The sequence below is a fragment of the Trichogramma pretiosum genome, unplaced genomic scaffold (genome assembly GCF_000599845.2).
Source record: "Trichogramma pretiosum strain Unisexual culture from Peru unplaced genomic scaffold, Tpre_2.0 scaffold34, whole genome shotgun sequence".
In the NCBI taxonomy this organism is placed as follows: Eukaryota; Metazoa; Arthropoda; class Insecta; order Hymenoptera; family Trichogrammatidae; genus Trichogramma; species Trichogramma pretiosum.
Genome location: NW_019641683.1, coordinates 573,647 through 592,688, shown reverse-complemented (window position 1 = coordinate 592,688; position 19,042 = coordinate 573,647). Strand labels below are relative to the sequence as shown.

General features: G+C 43.5%; 1 protein-coding gene across 5 annotated transcripts in view; it reads left to right on the top strand.

The window, feature by feature from the left end:
* Positions 1–402: 402 nt before the first annotated feature.
* LOC106649303 overlaps positions 403–19,042 on the top strand; it is a 39,512-nt gene continuing 20,872 nt past the window's right edge. For all 5 annotated transcript variants that reach the window (XM_023461129.1, XM_014366645.2, XM_023461128.1 and 2 more), the window contains exon 1: positions 403–995. In XM_023461129.1, coding sequence (XP_023316897.1) covers positions 891–995 — 105 coding nt within the window. In that variant the 5' untranslated portion in view covers positions 403–890. The remainder of the gene's footprint in view (positions 996–19,042) is intronic.

Genomic DNA, 19,042 nt, shown 5'->3' with positions numbered 1-19,042 from the left:
AAAGTAGAGCTTAAACAACAATAACAAGTTGGGCTGCAGAGGCAACACGTTAGCTAAATGCACAGTTTGCAGACAAAACATGGCGCGTTCCTCTGGGCGAGATCCCCACTTCTACTGCAATCCTTTATGAGGCGGATTGCACATTTGCTGGATATAAAAAGTGGTGTGTATGGGCACTAGGCAGCGTCTATATAGATCGCTGCAGCTGGTATCTTTGCGGCTGGTAGCACAGCGGCAAGTCCGAAAATGAAAGGCTTATTCCGCGCAGGCGCGTTAACAATCCATCCACTCGAGTCTCGCGCGCGCGCGTGTGTGTGAGAGAAAGAGAGAGAGAGAGAGAGTAAGAGTCACCGGCTCCGACGTCTGTACGTGTGCGATGTGTGTGTTGGTTGGTCGGTCGGTTGGTTGCGGCCTCAGAAGCGGTGGCGCTTGCCAGCGACTCGGCTCGAAACTCGCATCTCGCCAGACGACTCAAATCGTATGGAGAGAGCGCCGAAGACGGGGCCGCGCAACTCTTAATTCTGCTCGCTACTCGCTACCGATTCTCTCCTCTTTTTTCCGCAACGCATACGAATTCTGTGTCTGGCTGCCTGCTGCCGTGCCTGCCTATACGTAGAAGCTAGCCAAAGACGACTGGCAGCTCACCCACGCGCTCACGCCGATATAACCAGTCGACGCTGTTCCGGCTACGACGTCAGTAGCTGCGCTGCTTTCGAGTTTCCATTGCGATAATAACAAAAGTGCTACGTACGTGCCAATTTATTCGATACATCAATTTGTATAATTTCATATAGTGCAACAAAAGGATCCCTTCGAAAGCGCATCGACGGTGCGACTTAGTGTGCTGATTTCGTTGACAAGCAAGAAAACAAGACTTCCTCGACGATACGATGGCGCAGTTGATAAGCGTCAAACTGTCGCGCTTCGACGGCTCACCCTGGGGCTTCAGGCTGCAGGGTGGCAAGGACTTCGGCACTCCGCTCGTCGTGCAAAAGGTCAGTTTTTTCTCTCTCGCTCAGCACAAAATTTACTCTTCGAACTTTACTCTCGAGCTTTACGAGCTTTATTCCTAACGTCTTCGACACCTTTTCAAATTTACCGCGTCTTTGTCCGTACGTAGTCTCTTCGATAAAAAATTTACATTAAGCAATAAAAAATTACTGATCGAGCTTCCGTCGACTATTCACGGCTGTTTCTAAATTTACACTCAAGATCGACAGTTTATTTAATTATTAAAATTTGTGCATATCTTGGCTTAACTGCGCTTGCTTGCTGCATTGTGTTTGTGTAATATGCATCATGCACCTGCTACTTGCACTGCACATACCGGTAATGACTATACGCGTGTAGCGAACAGAAAAAAAGCAGAAAAAAAAACAGCTCGTGCCGACGTCACTATATTTTAATACCTACTTTACGGCTTCGAGTACAAAAAATTATTGACATATTTATACCTATTACTCACTCGGCAGTTCAAAATGTGGGTATTTATATTGTATCGATTTATCAGCGAGTCGCCAGTTTATTTTTCAAGTCGCCTCCAGCCTAATCTATGCCAATATTACTCCGATATACACCAACTTATCGAGGCTTTTATCCCAAATTTTTGCCAACATTTGCTCGACAGAAATAAATAAACAAAATAAATAGATAAGTAGAGAGAGATGAGGGAATTTGGGACGTTACTGACTACTCTCGCGCGTGTGTTCATTCAAAGTTGAAAACTGCTGCAATATTAATCGTAGGCCAAAAATATAACAAAAGTCCTTTCATCCATTGAGTGGCTGTCGTACGGGCTTGTCTTTTCTCTTTGGACTCGCATATTCTGACTGTAACAAATTGCACGAGGCCAGGAATATTTTCTCGCGCAAAACTGAGACAAGTACTTGCGCGCGACTTATCTATACAGATGGGAGATTCTCAAAGTTGTTAAATATTGCAAAGATAAGCCTCGCGCTCGGAAGTTGTATATATGTGTATGCGACGAGGTGTACAATTCGAAAGTGTCGGCTAAAGCCAAGGAATTATCAGTCTTAAATGTTATGTCCGTTGCATTTGGCACCGGCAGCATTATTATGTAAGTTTAGCGCGCAAGCTCTCGGCTACACTCGCACAGCAGCGAACACTAATACCTGTCTTTTCTATTTCTCTTTCTCTCGCCTTACTACACTACTCTCGTTCGAATCATTCGAGGCGTGCATCGCTTTCGAACGGGCGTCGCGCGAGCTTTCGTCGCTGTCGAGACGATGATGCCTCGCGTCGCCGTCGACGTTGTTCACAGCAGCTCGAGCACAGTAGCTCGCATCAAATGCATCTATTAATTCAAAGGAACAAAATAGAACCTTCGAATTTGCCTATGCTTTCATGCGCTTGAGTCTGGATACTCGTGTGTGCTGACGTATTTGGAATTGCACTGAAATAAATATCGTTATAGAAATGAATATTCGCCACGTCGAGATGTCCACCGTGATAACGTCATTCGGGGCTTTTTTTGAAAGTATTAATCGGTCGAGAGAGATGATTCCGATATAATGGATTATGTTTTATTGCGACACGCGTCTCGAGTAGCGATCTTTCAAGCCCAGTTAAATAGTACAAAAGTATTCTCGTCGTTAGTCAAGAAATTGCCAAACGAAGCTTTTTATTTGCCAATGATTTTCCATGACGCGAGTGAGCGCCTCGACGCGAATACCGCTTCGATCTTATTAAAAATTCGATTGTTGAAAGCTCAGCAGGTTCGCTGAGCGAAAGTTTGCCCTTCCGCAAGCTCGGCCGGACTTGCATCGAGCGCTCCACGAGCAAATGCCGTACAATAATAGATTCGATAAACGCGCGGGCTCGAATGCGCGAGACGCGTCACTATACGCCCGAAACCGATAAGTGCCGTTTCGCGTTGGCAATGACGACGACGACGATCGTAATAAGAAAAGACGAGCATGGCTCGGCCATACTTCAAGGTCGAGCGAGGGTGGCTAGGTTATATATATACCTGCAAACCCACACGGACACGTTATATACAAACTTTTACAAGCGCGTTAAACGTATAGTAACGTGAAATCCGAGAGGGGGGAGAGATTGTTTCCTCGTCTCTCGTGCTTTTTCCAGGCTTCTTTTTCACTTCTTCTTCTTCTTCTGCTACTTCTACGCTCATTCGTCATTTTCATCGTCTTTGCTTTTTCACTCGTTTGTTTTATTCCTATGATACAATGTGGGTTAATTGACTGTTCTAAAATTGATTATGCCTCGTTTGATCGTTGTGTATGTGTGTATACACTGTATACGTCGCATAATCATTGGGCCACAATCTTGGAATAGGGCAGAGTTGGATTTTGGAAACGCGCAAATATCGATACGTACTTTAACTGAGTTGGAGGATAGCGATGATTTACGCGCACGATATTTTGCATGCAGGACACAAAAAATAAGGAAAATGAAATGTCGGAAAAAAAGGTACGAAGAGGTCAAGCGATGGTCTCGCACGTCAGCAGGGAAGAATCGCGAACGATCGTAGAGCGCAGCGCAGTTGACGAATGTAGGCCAGTCTTATTAAAGCGTGCGATCAGTCAGAAATTTCGCGTGGCTGGAAGCGCTGCGGTACTTTGGGTTGAATTTCGAGGCGCACGCGAGCGAGCGGACGACGATCGGTAGACGCGCGCCGAGCTTTGCGCGCTCGTGTGCGAGTGCATAATTTTTCCAGACGGATCGATCGCAAAATCGGTACAGCGCGAGCTCGCGTATTATACCTGTACGAGCGTATACGAGCGCGTACGTGAGAGGGGTGGACGAGCTTGAGCGGAGCATGCGTGAGCATCGGTATGTCTACACGCACAACGCCTCTGTAAATGTGTGCGCGCGCCTTGGATGCAGAAAGTCGCCGAGCTGCCGCAGCTGCCGTACTTTGCTTATGCGCCACGCTGACCCACTTTACATATTTCTTTGCCTGTGTGTGGATACGCACTCGCGGCCAGCCGCATGCTTTCGAGTGTATTATGCCTCGCGCGCACACACACACACACACACACACACACACACACACACACACACACAGACACGTGCGGACCTATAGGCAAGCGCGTGCGTCGCGCGATTATCTGCGTCCAGCGAAATTTCAGCTTTCAACGTTCGCCTCATATATTACGCTCGCGACTTACGTATACCTACATATGCACACGTCTTATATATTTTACCAATGCTACGTAAAATACATGAGATATATGCAACACATCGCATGTACCGCTCCTTACAAATGTACACGATCGGCTACTTTTTTCTCGCAAACGCGTTTTATATACATGTGTATATTAATGACTCACAAACAGCTCGTGTGCTAAACTTGTAAAGTAGGAAATGGCGCATAGTGGTCGAATAGTATCATCGACCTTTCCTATGATGTCAGATGTAGACACAGGGATCGATGCGTGCGCGTACGAGTGTATATTGTATGCGCGCAGCGCATTTTCTGACCGAAGCTCGATGCTCGCGACGGGGACTGTTGGCCGCGAGACACGCGTACGTGCCGATAGCTGAAACGAGATTCTTCCGCGAGTGGACGACTCAAAGAGCGCCGATCGGAACGAGCGAGGAGGGAAGAGCCCGCAACTTGGACCGGCCTGCAGTCCGATGCATCGACGCCTGATGCGGCCGGCAATTATTCATTTGCGCACACGCAAGTGCACTCTTACACATACGTCTCGAGAGTATTGAGATGTTGGCCAGCTATGTAATATTTATAAATTAAATACACGATCGTAACGGTTTTTGCTGCCAGTTGGTGGCCGCGATTCACCTTGCCTCGGATATTATTTTCCATAGAGGCAGCGAGCTTCGACGTACAGAGAACGTGAATGAAAAGGACTGCTCGGTGGTTGCTGCACAAAGTTTGTACACAAAATTTTCGTTTAAAGACGACGACGAGCTCACTCGTTCTCTCGCTCTTTCTCTCTCTCTCTCTCTCTCTCCCGGTAATTCGAGGCAAATTATTTGGGCGTTCTATTTCGAGAAGGTGTCTTTGCGAAAGCTTCTTCTTCTCCTTCTTCTCTTTCTCTTTCTTCTTCTTCTTCTTCTTCTTCTCGTCGTCGTCGTCATCGTCATCGACTTCTTGCATATACTACTATTACTACTACAAGCTGCTTGAGTCGGCAACACCGTAAACACTCGTCGAACGAATCTATATATTTTATTGATATCTATCGATAACATCGTTGCTCCTAACGCAACTTGTACGTAGCTACTATGGTTGCCTGGGAATTACATATTCGATGAGTCGACTAAAAGTATAGAAAAATTCACTATGGACGAAGCTTAGTTAATAAAGTTTAAAAATTCAGATGTTATTTTTTGAATTGACGAGTTTCACGGGCGAGCCGCACGATCGAAATATTTGTGCATTGACTCGACAACCAATGTTCTTATAAAAGAAAAAAGGTGCACTTACTCGAAGACGCATTCGGTGCTACCCTCGGATTACGCAAATTCAAACGAATCTCTGTGCGTCCAAGTCCAATCATATAAATGCACGTACATTACACACGCGGACTCGAGCGTGACGTGCGTGCGCAAAACTTTCACAAAAGCAGAGGACGCCAAAAGAAAAAAGAAACGACACGAGTAAACACTTAATCGCGAGTACAGGAAAGCCCTTTAAACGAAGCAACTCTCGACGTGGACTACTTTTTCGCTCGTCTGACGCGCCGAGCTTACACACACATTGCTTCGAACGAACTTTTCGTCACACGCGTATGCGACGACTGTTTGTGTGCTGCATGTTGCGGATTCGCAGTTGTTCCTTTGCCTTACATTGAAAATGGTTCCTTTTTCGCTCAACTTGAATTACCGATTAAGAGCTAAAACATGTTTAGTTGTCCGAACGTGCACGGACGAGCTTGATGCAAAGGGAGAAAGCCTGAAATATCGCTCCCCGTAGCGATTCTATATCGGTGGAAAAGCTGCATGCAACTCGCACAACTGCGGCTCTTCTGGACGATAGACGAAGCTGCACTTGTTTTTTGGCCAAGAGATACACGTATGCACTGTAAAAAAGTTTGCCTTGCGTATATGCAACAATCCTACTCGGAGACTTTTCTCACGGCCCGCATCGAAGCTTGTTGCATGGCGTAATCGCGATTGACGAATCAATCAAGGACCTGTAGCGCAACGGACGACGAAAAAAAAATCATTCGGAAAAAATATCAGTAGTTTTGCCGCTAGCTCACTCGCTCACTAGATAGGATAATGTGTAGCATGACACAGCGCACTATATACGCGCTTGCGGCGTTCTACATTCCCTATCTGATAAGTGTACATAGGTGAGCTGCGGTTTACCCCACATATAACTATACACATGTGCAGCTGTATTACCTGCGCTTTCCCTTGGCGTCGTTTTGGAGCTAGAAAAAATAATCTCTCTCGTTAGAAAAATGGCTAAGAGAGAGAACGAAAGTTACTGCATAAAAATGACTAGAGCACGTGTGTATGTGCAGCCGCAGCGAGATAAACACACAAGTATAGCTGGCATACGACCATTACGCTGAATAGTTCATTGATAAAATTATGAGCGGCACTAGTGAATCAGTGCTTATTCCTCTTTTTTCCGTCGAATTGACTCACAAACTAAGAAAATGATTGCAAGCCTGGAGTACTTTAACTTGTAAGCTGTATCACCGCACCATTATTCATCTTTTACGCGCTCGTATACACTTTGTTCGATATGCTAACTGCATCACTGCTAGCCTAACGCCCTATCTCAGATTTAAGCTCCCAGCTATAATACATTAACATGCTACTTCCAAATGCACGAGTGTCCACTCTGTTGCCCTCGGTAATTACGTTTTATTCTGGAAAAATGTCCTACATGTTTCTATCGCTCAATACTCAAATTCTCTTGTGTGCCTCGTGCATTTATTTTTTAATTGACACGTTGTCGGATAATTCAATATCTCGACCATGCTTACTCGAGGTTGATGCATCGAAATTTGCTCGTGTATTCATGCATGCCGAAATTTTGAAGTAGGTATATTTTCGCTTGCGACTGAATAGTGTGGTATTTTACAAAATGAGGATTATTTTCCGAGAGTTGGTAGTTTGTATAGGTCGAAATTGTGTCAAGTTATTGGCAATGCATATAACACAAACCAAGCCGAGTTTCTGACTTCCTGTCTTGACGGGCGGTCATTACGAGGTATATTAAGTAATTCGTTTGTGGTATTTATATGATCACTCGATATATCCATCTCGCCATGAAATGAAGAAGCCAATGTTGGATTTTCCAAAAGCTCGTAAAGATTTTTTTGTTGCGAAGCGCTGCTGCATCAAACCCACGCAATACAGCGTGTTTTTCTTTTCATTTAAAATATACTCATTTTTCTGATTCATATCGAATTGCTTGCTGGCAAATTACTGCGGATCGTTAAGAATTAATATAGCTAATTATGTTGTAAACATTTAACGCATACTTGATGCAAAAAAGTTCCCTTGCGGATGATTTATCGTTCAATTTAGTTAATTCATGAAAATTACACTTTGCAACGATGTGCAGTTGAAGAATTTCACGAAAATTGTTACTTAAAATTTAAAAATGTCTTTAACATCGCAACTCAAAATTATTGTACGTTGACTTTTTTTACTAAGGCGAGTTCTCGCTCTTCTTTCGTCGATTCACACGCAAAATACGAACCTTACTTCGCTCATTTTCCGCTGTGCGATTGAATTCCCTAAAGTATTGACACCCAAAAATTTTTTCAAGTTTTATTCTAATTCGGCAATTATATGTTTTATGCGCTCATATGTTTTATTACAGAGAGAATAATTTCTGTTCAATGTTTGTGCTGAAAACTTGAAATGGGGTTTTCTCACACAAGTGCAAACAAAATGACGTATTTTGCCACACTCATTGGGTGCGAAAACAGTGAGAATTTGATCGTTACACGCGATATATTTGCTTACGTATCGGATGATTTATGTCAGATGCATATTTGTGTGGTAGCTACGCATACACTTATACAGACAAGTCACAAGAGTAGATACGAATGAGAAATACATTTACAAAAATGATTTTTTCGCACTTTCTCGCTTGGTACAATCACGTGTCAGTGGGCTTTTTGTGTCGAGAAGACGATCGCTGGTTTTTACGAAAGATGCTTTTCAAGTATAAAAACGATTCTGCTTCAGGGAATAGGATTAAAGTTGATTGCTTCGGCTTCTTGAATTACCCGGGCGCATTAAAGGGGTTTAGTGCAATCTTTGAATTCTTTCCAGTGGTTTTTGCCGTGTAGCAGGTGAAAAGATTATGTTCGAGCTATTTCATCGATGGCGTGATAAATTTATTATCAATGAAATTTTAATATTCGGTTCGGAATAAATTATCCGAATTTCAATTCGTTCGTCTAAAGTCGCATTTAGGATGGCTTGTCTTGGTTTTTCTCATACGAGAACTTCATTAGCTTGCATCGTGAAACTTGTTGGAAGATATTGCTTTTGCAATGAATCAAATAAAAATAATAATATTAATCGCATCGGGCGAAAAAAAATTACTAAGCCAGGATGTACCTCTGTGTATAATGGCGTATGCGAACGTCAGTGAAAACGCTAAAAAACGGTAGAAAAAAAAGGTGGAAAAAAATAAATAAAGAGAGAAACGAAAATTCCATCGTCACTTTGGATCAAGATTTATTTGCACGCGAAGGGCTCTGCACGAATGAGGCGAAAAAGAAGGAGACTTCAAGGGCTCGAGAGTTGGGTGCAGTGTAGAAATTCTTAACGCGATGTGCATCTTGTGTGCGATGGAAACGAATAAAAAATTGCGACTTAACACAACGCACACCACTGGCCTACCAGTCGAAGAAAACATTAGTTACTATATACGTATGAAAGATCGTTTATCGTTGTATACTGGATACATACGTACGCAAAAAGCAGTACACACTTCTCACTTTCTTTCTCTCATTCTTGCGTGAGCTGCAGATGTACGTTGGCCGAAGGCTACAAGCCACGGATGTTCGTACTTGAAGTTGCTGGAAATTCGCTATAAATAATAGAGCTACCACACATGGAGCCGATATTTTGGCTATTTTTTGCCATTTTCACGATTAGGGTATTATTTTTACTTGACTCACAGGCTAAGAGATAATATAAAGCATAAAGAGCAAAAAAACTATTAATACAGCCACGAGTATTGCCAAAGAGTGTTTTACATAATTTCCAGCCGAGATTTTTAAACACCTTCGTCGCGTTGAGCTGATCGACTCACGGAGCGGATTAGAAGTTCTTAACGTATGTGGTCGGTAATAAATTAACGTGTAAAATTTGGATAATATTGGTAAGCGGTGGTAAGTCTTGTCAGCTGCAAAGATGTTGAGCGAATCGCTTGTCGAGAAATCTTTTCTCTCTCTCTCTCTCTCTCGGGCACGTAAGTTTGCTCGAGAAACGCATACATCTCTCGACCCTGAGCGCAACCTAATGCCCGTTTAATGCGCGATAAATCATGCGCGCAAAAATTGCCACTATACAGAGGCGCGGGCGCAGACTTGCTCGTTCACAGCTGGTGTACGCGCACAAGCCTCGGTGCATAGTAACTTTAGGCGCGCGGCAGATGATTCTAGGAAAACGACGCGGCCTCGCTTTCGCGCGCGAGCCTAAACTTTCGGTCAGGGTCATTTTTCGCCTGCACCTATATATACGTAGGCCGTGCGCGGCAAGCAGAGAGGTGCGCGAATTTCAAAAAGGGGGCTACACCGCGCGCAGTCGAGTACTACAACATCGTTCGCGCGGCGTTGACCTTCCGTCGCGGTCACCCGAAATAAACGAAACATCCGCCTTGTGTCTTCGTACAACTGCCTGTCCCGAGTCTCTGTATATACGGTCGACGAATACGATGTCGACTTGACTTGACTCGACTCGAAGCGCAATTATAAGCATCTAGATTCGGTGCGTCGCCTGCGTATGGCCTATATCACCGGCGCAGCGAGTCAGAGTGCAAATGATTCCATGCGCTCGTGAAATGCCTCGACGACGATGATGGCAACGATGACGACTCGAGCATGGCTTCTCTCACACTTTTCAACGCGTTCACGGTATTATACTGCTACCCAAGCCGCAAAAGGCAAATGCCTCATTTTCGGCAAATTCCCCAGTGCATGCGTATAAGGTAGATTATAGAAAAAGCTGCTACTATGTTATCCTTTAACGCAGCACGCAGAAATCAGAGTGGAGATTGAAAAAAAGTTTATCCTTGAGTACTTTCATTGAATTACACAAGAAGTCCGAAAGATTAATAAACCGAGAGATCTGTCAAATTCTAAAAATACTTTTGCTCGATACGTGTGCAGATCGAGAGAGGCGCGCGTTAAAGTCTTAAGCTAGCAAACAAACAGCGTAGAAGCTACGAAAAAAAAATTTCGTTTCATTAATAACATTTATCGTCGTATTTTTCGCACAGATCGTTGGATTTAAATTTAATCTGTGAATCTACTTTGCCTCGCGCGCTTTTATTTCGGTGCTTGCAAAATAAAGCTCGACTTGGAGCAACAGGATTTGAATAGTCGTGGTAGATATTTTTTTTAAACCAATCGACGAAAGAAAAGTATCAATGAATGTTTGAAGGGGCAGAAACTATAGACAGCTGTACGATCGCTAAGCGAAGAAAGTCGATGTTTTCGATAATACTCGACAAGACGGATAAGTTCTGATTTTCTTACTTGTCCAGAGAGAGATCGAGAGAGAAGCTCGTTGAAGCTCGTTGAAGCTCGATGGAAAATAGCGATAGGTTTTCAAAATCTGTCAGCGCGTTAGCAAATTCGAGCATATAGATGCGTGCTGAGCACAGCGGCGAGCTTCGATGCCGGAGGAGGAACAATTTGACTTGTCTCGGCCTATAGGGGGTATTAGAGTTTGTGTACGTATGAGCTAACAGCAGCTATCCGGAGAGCCCGGCAAGTAGCGTATAAATAGAGCGCGAGGCCCGGTCCGAGCTTCAAACTTGCACGCCGGCGTAAAAATATATTTCGCGCAAAGCTCTCTCTATACCCATTTTTTCTACTCGGAGTTCTCTATTCATCTCTCGCTCGGTCGTTTGCTCCTGTCCTTTTTTTCTTGCTCATTTATTTATTTTTTTTCCTTCATTCGATAGCTAAATTTTCTTGCGTATTAGAAAAACTTGGCATAAGTCATCGTCTGCTTTTTCGACGACTAAACGGTTTACAAGATTGACAAATTTCTACCAATTTTTACCTATCAGAATATTGTTTCATCGTCAATAGTGAGATAAACTAATTTTTAAAAGAATTCAAATGAATAACATGAAAAAATACTTGAAAGTATCCTTGACAAAAGTTTTACTTGAGTACAAAAAATAGATGTATTAAAAAAAAGCCACCTTTTACTTAACTGCATTGGCTTAAGAAAAAGAAAAAACAAAGAATTAACGACTGCAATATCAGTCGTTAAAAGCACAATCGCATCTATCCGTGGCGTGATTTTCTTGCTGCATAGATCGTCGTTTGTGCCGCGTGTATCTAAAATAAATCTCGTGTTAAACGATCGGCCGCCATAGGCTGAACGAGAGCTGTTTTATCGCCGCCGCCGCCACCATAGCCGTCGCCACTCGACTTGTCGAAATATTCGATCGACTCTCGAAATCCGTCCGAACGAGCCTGATGGCAATGGCAGCGGCAGCAGCTTTGCGCGGCGCAGCTCGTACGTATATACGGCCGGGAACTTTGCCAAGATGTATACGCTGCCGATCATCTATACACATATAAGCTGTATAGAGTGCGCACGTATGTCCGCAAAATATCTATGAATCGGTCCCACCAGTAGGTGGCGATGTAACAAAGGCGCGATATACTGCAGTCAAGCTCTTATTGCTTTTTCAAATTATAAACTAGATTTTTGACAACAAGTTTAAATTCCTCATCGAATCTTACATCCAAAATCACTATCCAAATAATTTTTCATAGTTACTCTATGAGAGGAAAATACAATTATTAAAATGTATTACGAGCTTAAACGAGATATAATGTACCGATTCAAAGCAAACTTACAGTGGGAACTATTAATCGATAGTTTTGAATACCGAAATGAATCGAATAAGCGAAAACATGTAGAGTTCAAGAGCGAATCATTTACATACGACGAGATTCAGGGACAAATCCATGGGCAAAGTCGCGCACTTCTGATCATCGGTTTCTCGCTCTTTATTTTCTTTTTTATGCTCAGAATATCACAGGTTTATCTCGGAGGTCCCACGCGCTTCAGCCGCTAGGAGCATGGGCCGTGCGATCGTTTTCCCGGGCTCGCGCGCAAAACACGTGTTTCGTGCTCAATTTGAATACACTGCACGTAGTTCACTTGTTCTCGCTCGCTCGCTACATTTCGAATGCAACGGCCTTGCAAGTTGCATAGAGAATGCGGCGAATCGCCGCAGAGCGTGGAGCGATCGAGCAGAGATTAGGCACCAAAGTAAGCGGTTTACCCCGGGCTATAGGTGCCCCGCAGGAAACGTTCATCGCGATTCGCGTGAATTAATTTCTCGCCCGCGCGAGCTTCCCTTCCTCGAGAGCGAGCGCAATAGCTCCTGTGTTTTATTCGAAACTATAATGCCCTGGCCCGTGTCTGTGCATGAAAGCCCTCCTCGCGTGCAACTCAACAGCTCGAATAATCGCGTGGGTAAGGTTTTCGCCTCGTGCGCCACACCAGCCATCTTTTATACTTCATTTTTCCTCTAGGACGGCAAATTTTCCCCCGCGCGTTACTCGCAAAGAAATCGAGCGGCACTATTACGCTTCGAATCGCTTGTCAAGGAGCGCTATAAATTACCCGATAAGCAACGCTGGAGCCGATATCTGTTAAAGCTTAAACGAAATAAAGGAACGATTTGGCGATTGAAAATTGAAAGCGCCGGAGCTCGTATACCCGGCGCAGTCGTCGCACGCGCGTATAAATACAAATCGCCCGCCTCGAGCGCGATACTTTATAACGTGTCCGTGAATCGAACAATATCGAGGGGAAAAAGTGTGCTATACACGATCCGCGCGCTGCAAAGTTGCCAGCAGCTCACCTCCCACAATGTTAGTCAGCTATAAACGCGACAATAACAAATATTTACAGCCTCGTGGGTATAAAATAGAGAAAACCCGCGCGTATACGAAAACAAAAATCTAAATTTAAATTTCACCGCTCGCATGCCCGCGAGATTTAAATATAACGTTAGATGTATGCATGTGGACGAGAGCTGCTGCTGCCGCTGCTGACTATGCACGTTATACACACACACACACACGACGAGCAATCGCAGCACGCGCAGATGCAAGCACTCACGCAGATTTGTCACAGGCACACGTCGAAACGACACTCGCTCGGACGCGCGGCATATTTATTTTAAATCCACTTATTTCTCAGTCCACCGATGGCTCGCTCGAAATAATGCTCCATGTAACAGATCGTAAACATCGTCATCGACCGATTCAGTAAAAAAGTATTCCAACGAATTTCGCGCGATGTATAATATAGTGGGTAGCCACGAGCATTTTCCCGAAACAATCTTTGTCGCGCTTCGCAAGCTTTATATTTTATCAACGAAAAAAAAAATGACGCAGACTTTCACTCGAATCAGCCAGAGATGCCATTATTACGTTACCTTATTGGTCGTTTTTTTCTTTTTGCATAATGCCCGTTGCGAGTTTGCAGTCGATAAAATGAAATGGAAGTGTAAGGCGCTTTTTTAATTTATGTATATTCACACGCGTACTGCTTTCGAATTCTGCTACCTTATGAAAGACTCGATTTCGACTTCGATGGACTTGACAAAAACAAGAAAAATTCAAATAGCTATACAGAAATCGTGGCTTTGAAGTCAATTATTTTTTGATTCGAATAAAATTAGAGAGAAAGGCTCGTAAAAGTTGTACGAAAACTCGTTATTTTTATTACAATAAAGCGTTGGTTAATGGTTACCAGAGCTTATTAGTTCTTTCTTTCGTTTCTTCGTGTGAAAACATCCCTTTATTAAAAAAAGGATAGTTTTTCTCTTCTTTTCTTTAAATGAAAATATACAAAATGATTGATCACTGCTAAACCTTATAAATAATGTAAGCGGTTGGTATAGTTTTATTAGCTATAAATCATAATGTTCCTCGTACCCTTAGTTTTTGTTAGCAATGATAAGCGCATACAGGCCGAGTCAAGTAGAATATCTTGTGGCTGACTTAAAATTTGTATCTGTTTGCAAATATATTACATGTATCATATATATGTAAACTTGTTGAAGGCAATACCTCCTCTGTGAAAATGAGCTATTAAAGTGCGTAGAAAAACAATATATTATTATCTCGTCTTCTCTTAAATATGATTATTTGTACTTGTAATACAAACACAACAACAATTTTGTATACACAGCAAAATTGTGACACTTTCTCATCGCACTTTAAAGGGGAAGAAGAGCAAAAAAAAACAAAAAGCTTCAGAAAAAGAATAGATCTAAATTTGAAAAAATAACCGTAGGTTAGTTACATCGGCTGAGAACAATAAGGATCGCATATCGATTTAATGTTGCTCAAATCAGCTGGCTTTTTCTATTTGCTTGGGTTAAACGGAAACGCTTGAGGTCCCATCCTCTTTATATCTACATATATTTACATATGGATATATATTATTTATATTTACATATGGATTATATCATAAAAGAGTTGATAGTTCAAAAAATAAAAATCCTAAAAATTTCAGTCCTCTAAGTCCATCCTTCATAGATCGACGGAGCCTCAAAGTGGGATTTTCATTTTTCAAATTTTATTTTGTTTTTCAGGGGTGAATATGAAAAAATTGTGGAAAACATGATTTTTTACGTAATATTAGATGAGGAGTACAGATTGAAAACTTTTTTTTAATATGTTTTTTCGAAAATCAAAATGCAATTGTTTCTAATGGCTAACCGATAACCAAAATTTCGAAAAAGCTATATTTTGGTTTTTGAAAAAAAATTGTATTTTTGGACTTTATGTTATAATTTCATTTTTATAGGTGTTCTAGGTTATAAACATATTTTTAAGAGTACATAGTTAGCTTGAATTTGAAAATCGTTTGAACTATCAAGTTTTTTTATAATATAGCCCATATACATGTAAATAATAATAAGGTTTTGCTCGAGGTCAACGGCTTTCTTTTAGTAACAAAGAGAAGCTGCTGCATCGACCCGGAGAAAGGTACTCACCCGCTCGCCTGATTCGATCGTATTATATAGGCGAGTAATAATAGTACGCGAGAGCTGCTAGTACAGGGGGTTCAGTGCAGGAGGTACCCTATTGTCATATTACGTATTATAATATGTGAGTTAAACGCGAATGCAGTGCAGAGTATGCAGCTTCATTTGTCCGCGCTTACTCATATTAATGCTAGCCCATACTATTGAGCTGCATCCGTATGTAACGGGGACGTAAAATATGCTAAAGAAGCCGTGTGGCGCCAGCATATCCTCGAAGCGAGCTCGTTCGAAGCCATTTATTCCCTTTGAACCGAGTCAATAGATTCATCATTGAGATTTTTAATATTATTCATCATGAGCATGACTACTTGACCAAACGGCTAGTAGAAATATCAAACTACCTTTGCCTATTCAATTGTAGTCGTACCGCGATACGTTGATCCGACAAAAAGCTGTGGATCTAACAAGTTGGGTGGCTGCTTAAATTCAAGCTCGAGAAGCAATGATTCGCATTTCTCAGCAGTTAGATTCGTTGAGCCAGAGTAGAAAATTTATATACAATACGAAGTGAGTAGATCGCGGTGAAGCTCGTGCATATTTTCTCCAATGACGCGTATATAAGACGAGCTGTAGCGTGTGAAATGGTTCGCAGAAGCGGAAGTAGCGATTGCCATAGGTAAAACGGATGTAAGCCACATCGAAAGCTACGAGTGCGATGTACGTAACACATAATACAGCGCATATACTTATTACTTTATACTTACTGCGTGGGAATTATGCTATGAGTCACGACGTATATGTGCGATCTGTTTACAGCGCGCGAGTAACGAGTTTGGAAATTCCAGGCCTCGATCGCTCGCCATGACAAATGTGTATGTGTAGCACCTGTAAAAACGAATCATCGAGCATCTGCACACACACACACACGTGCAAAAAATCGCAGTCATTTTTACGCACGCCATCAAGTCGGATTGCACTGATTGATTATTAGCTCTCGAGAGGCTGCCGCCCCTCTCCCCTTTTTTTCGTTCGTAACGGGGCAAAGATTATCGCGCTCTGCGACGCATTTAGTATAAAATACGCGGAGGATGGTACGATAACGTATATCGCCGAGGACACTTTTCGTCTTTGTTGTGACGTTTGCGATACATTCGTAGCGGTACCGTTACGTATTTATGTAACGAGCCGAGCTGCATGGCCTCGCACGGCGGGCCTCATGTGGCGTACGCGACGTTTTTACATCTCGGAGCGGTCCTCGAGCGGCTCTGGCATTGTTGCGCTCACCGAATCTACGTTCGGGGCCTTGCCGACGAATTTCGAATTATTTCCCTCTTCGCGTTCGTATGCGAGCAGATGACTCGTGCTTCATTAATTCCGATCAAAGATCACCGATAGCCGCATATATCACTGGCAAATTAAAATTACAAGCTCGACCGCACGCGAGACTGACATCGCACCATCGAGATCACATTATCGAGATTTTTAAGCTAAAAATGAAAACGTCACACGTTCGTAGCTATAGTATAGCGAATTTTATCGGCTACGCATTGATGTGTAGGTATTAAAATACGAGTGCAGATCGACAACGAGATCGGTATGCTGGATGCATAAAATAAAGTAGCTCGATATTGTAATACGGCTGAGAGCGGGCGCTAGTTTTGCGGTCGCTCGATCGCGAACCGCCGCAACCGATTATAGCTCGCTCTTGGCCGTAACCGGTAAAGGCTGCAGAACACGAAAATAAAATGGAATCACTATAATCAGGATGCTCTGTCATCGTCGCTTTTGAGTGCAGTCTGTGTCCGTTGCGAGTACGTGCCACAAGAGGCAAGAGAGAAAGAGAGAGAGAGAGAGCCAGGCTCAGAAATGAAATTCGTCGCGCGCGAGACCGCAGCTACATACGTGGGCTCTTTTATCCTCGCGGGGTGACTCTTTATCTCGCTCAATTTGTATATCATCTTAATCCTGCGCGCGTGTGCATTTATACCGCGTGTGTACGAGGTATGTGTAGCGGCACAATAGCCTGTATTTATGCATGTATGTAGTATAGATGGGTATATTTATGTATATTGGTAGGTAGGATGATCGCGGCTCTACCTTTCACCGGCTCGCGGCGACGACGCGATACACGTATTATATCGGCCTAAAGACGATCCACGCCATCTTTTTTGCACTCATTTTCAGCTGTTTGCGACATTGGCTTTTTTCACGGTCAGCGGGCGCGCCTCCGGCCAGGCGCATTTTTTATACTTTCGATCGCGATACAAAATAAAGCCGCGCACTCCCGCAGATATTATACGTGTAGGCATCTCTGCGGCTACCGTCGATCCTTGGCGGAGCCTTTAAGGTGCGCAATACCGGCGTACTAGCAGTCGATCGACACTCGCTTGTCACTATAGCCCACTTGACAGCTCTACTGGCGTACAAAGACTATATAAGCAAATAACGGCTCGAGCGAGTTGGCGCGTGCAGAAAATTCCATCGTATCTCTTCGTATTATCGCCTTAATATACAGAGAATATTTATTGAGTTACGATCGGGGCCGCGTATATGCACTGGCCCGTACATTTCGAGCTATGTGACATTGCTCGTGCATGGTCTAGCTCACGTACGTATGTTGACGAGTCTCTAGATCGCGACTCGGCAATTAGGCCCACTCACGCACACGTCTTGCATCGCACACATGCGCGTCGAGTACACGAGCGCAGTTGGCGAGCTATAAGCTGCTGTGGCGATAGGGCCCAATTAATCATCGCGAAAAAACGACGTTGACGCGATATAGAGGGTATAAACAAAGGAAAAGAGCAACGTCGAATTTATCACCTTTCCCGGTGTCTGCACTCGGACGATTCCGATTGCATGTCGATGTTAGTTTGCCTGCGTCGCGCGAGCGATAATTAATTTCGCCTCTTTTCTTGGATTTCGACGTGTGTATAGTAGTCATTGTTACCGCGAGAACCGGTTCGATCGTATTGCTAGAGCGAGTATAACTGAGGAAATAGTTTTCATTTCTTACTCGACTAGTATAGCTGACGTTGAATGCGCGCTTAACATCAATTTTGCATGGGTATATAGTGCCGTCATCTACTATGAGTATAGATACCCAATACATGTACATACTCCAGGTGTGGATACTTGAGCTGTATCGGAAGATCGATCGCGATGCCAAGGAGAGGATATTGAGTGTATAATGGACTCGGGCGCGCTATGACGTCAGGTGTGCGGCGCGTGCTACTCTTCATGAGAGAGAGACAGAGCAAAAGGATAAACCGGTCCCCCTGAATCGCCAAAGTTTCTATCCTCCAATGCAGTCATGAGACGCAATTGAGCTGCTGCTGAAATTTCTTCTTCTCGCATAGCTATCTCCACGTACATGAAGAGAATCATTTTTTTCGCGCAGTTGCGGGCGCCAGGCAGCTGCTTCCGATCGCGAGCCACTCGAACATCTCGTCGGATGAACCGTACGGATTCAGCATGGCTCAGATTTTCTATAACTAGTGCACGATGGCCTGACACGATGCTTCGATTAGGACTTTTGTACGTATAATTGTGTGTGCGCGAGATTCCTCATCAAACGAGTACGCGCGTACGTATCGTAATTATTTTTCTCAAGGATAGCTTCGCCGATCGCGTCTGGAAAAAGCCAAAACAAAATATAACGACGACAAGCGTATATAATTCAAGAAAAAGTACTCGCACATATTGTATAGCTATAGTGCTAGCAGTTCACTTTTCAAACCAGGCACTCGTTCGAGCCCCGCGTGTAGCACGACCTTCGAGAGAGAAGCAGCACATCAACCCGTGCCCGCATATCGCCGAGACGAGGCATATATTCGCTCTGTCTCGTAAATC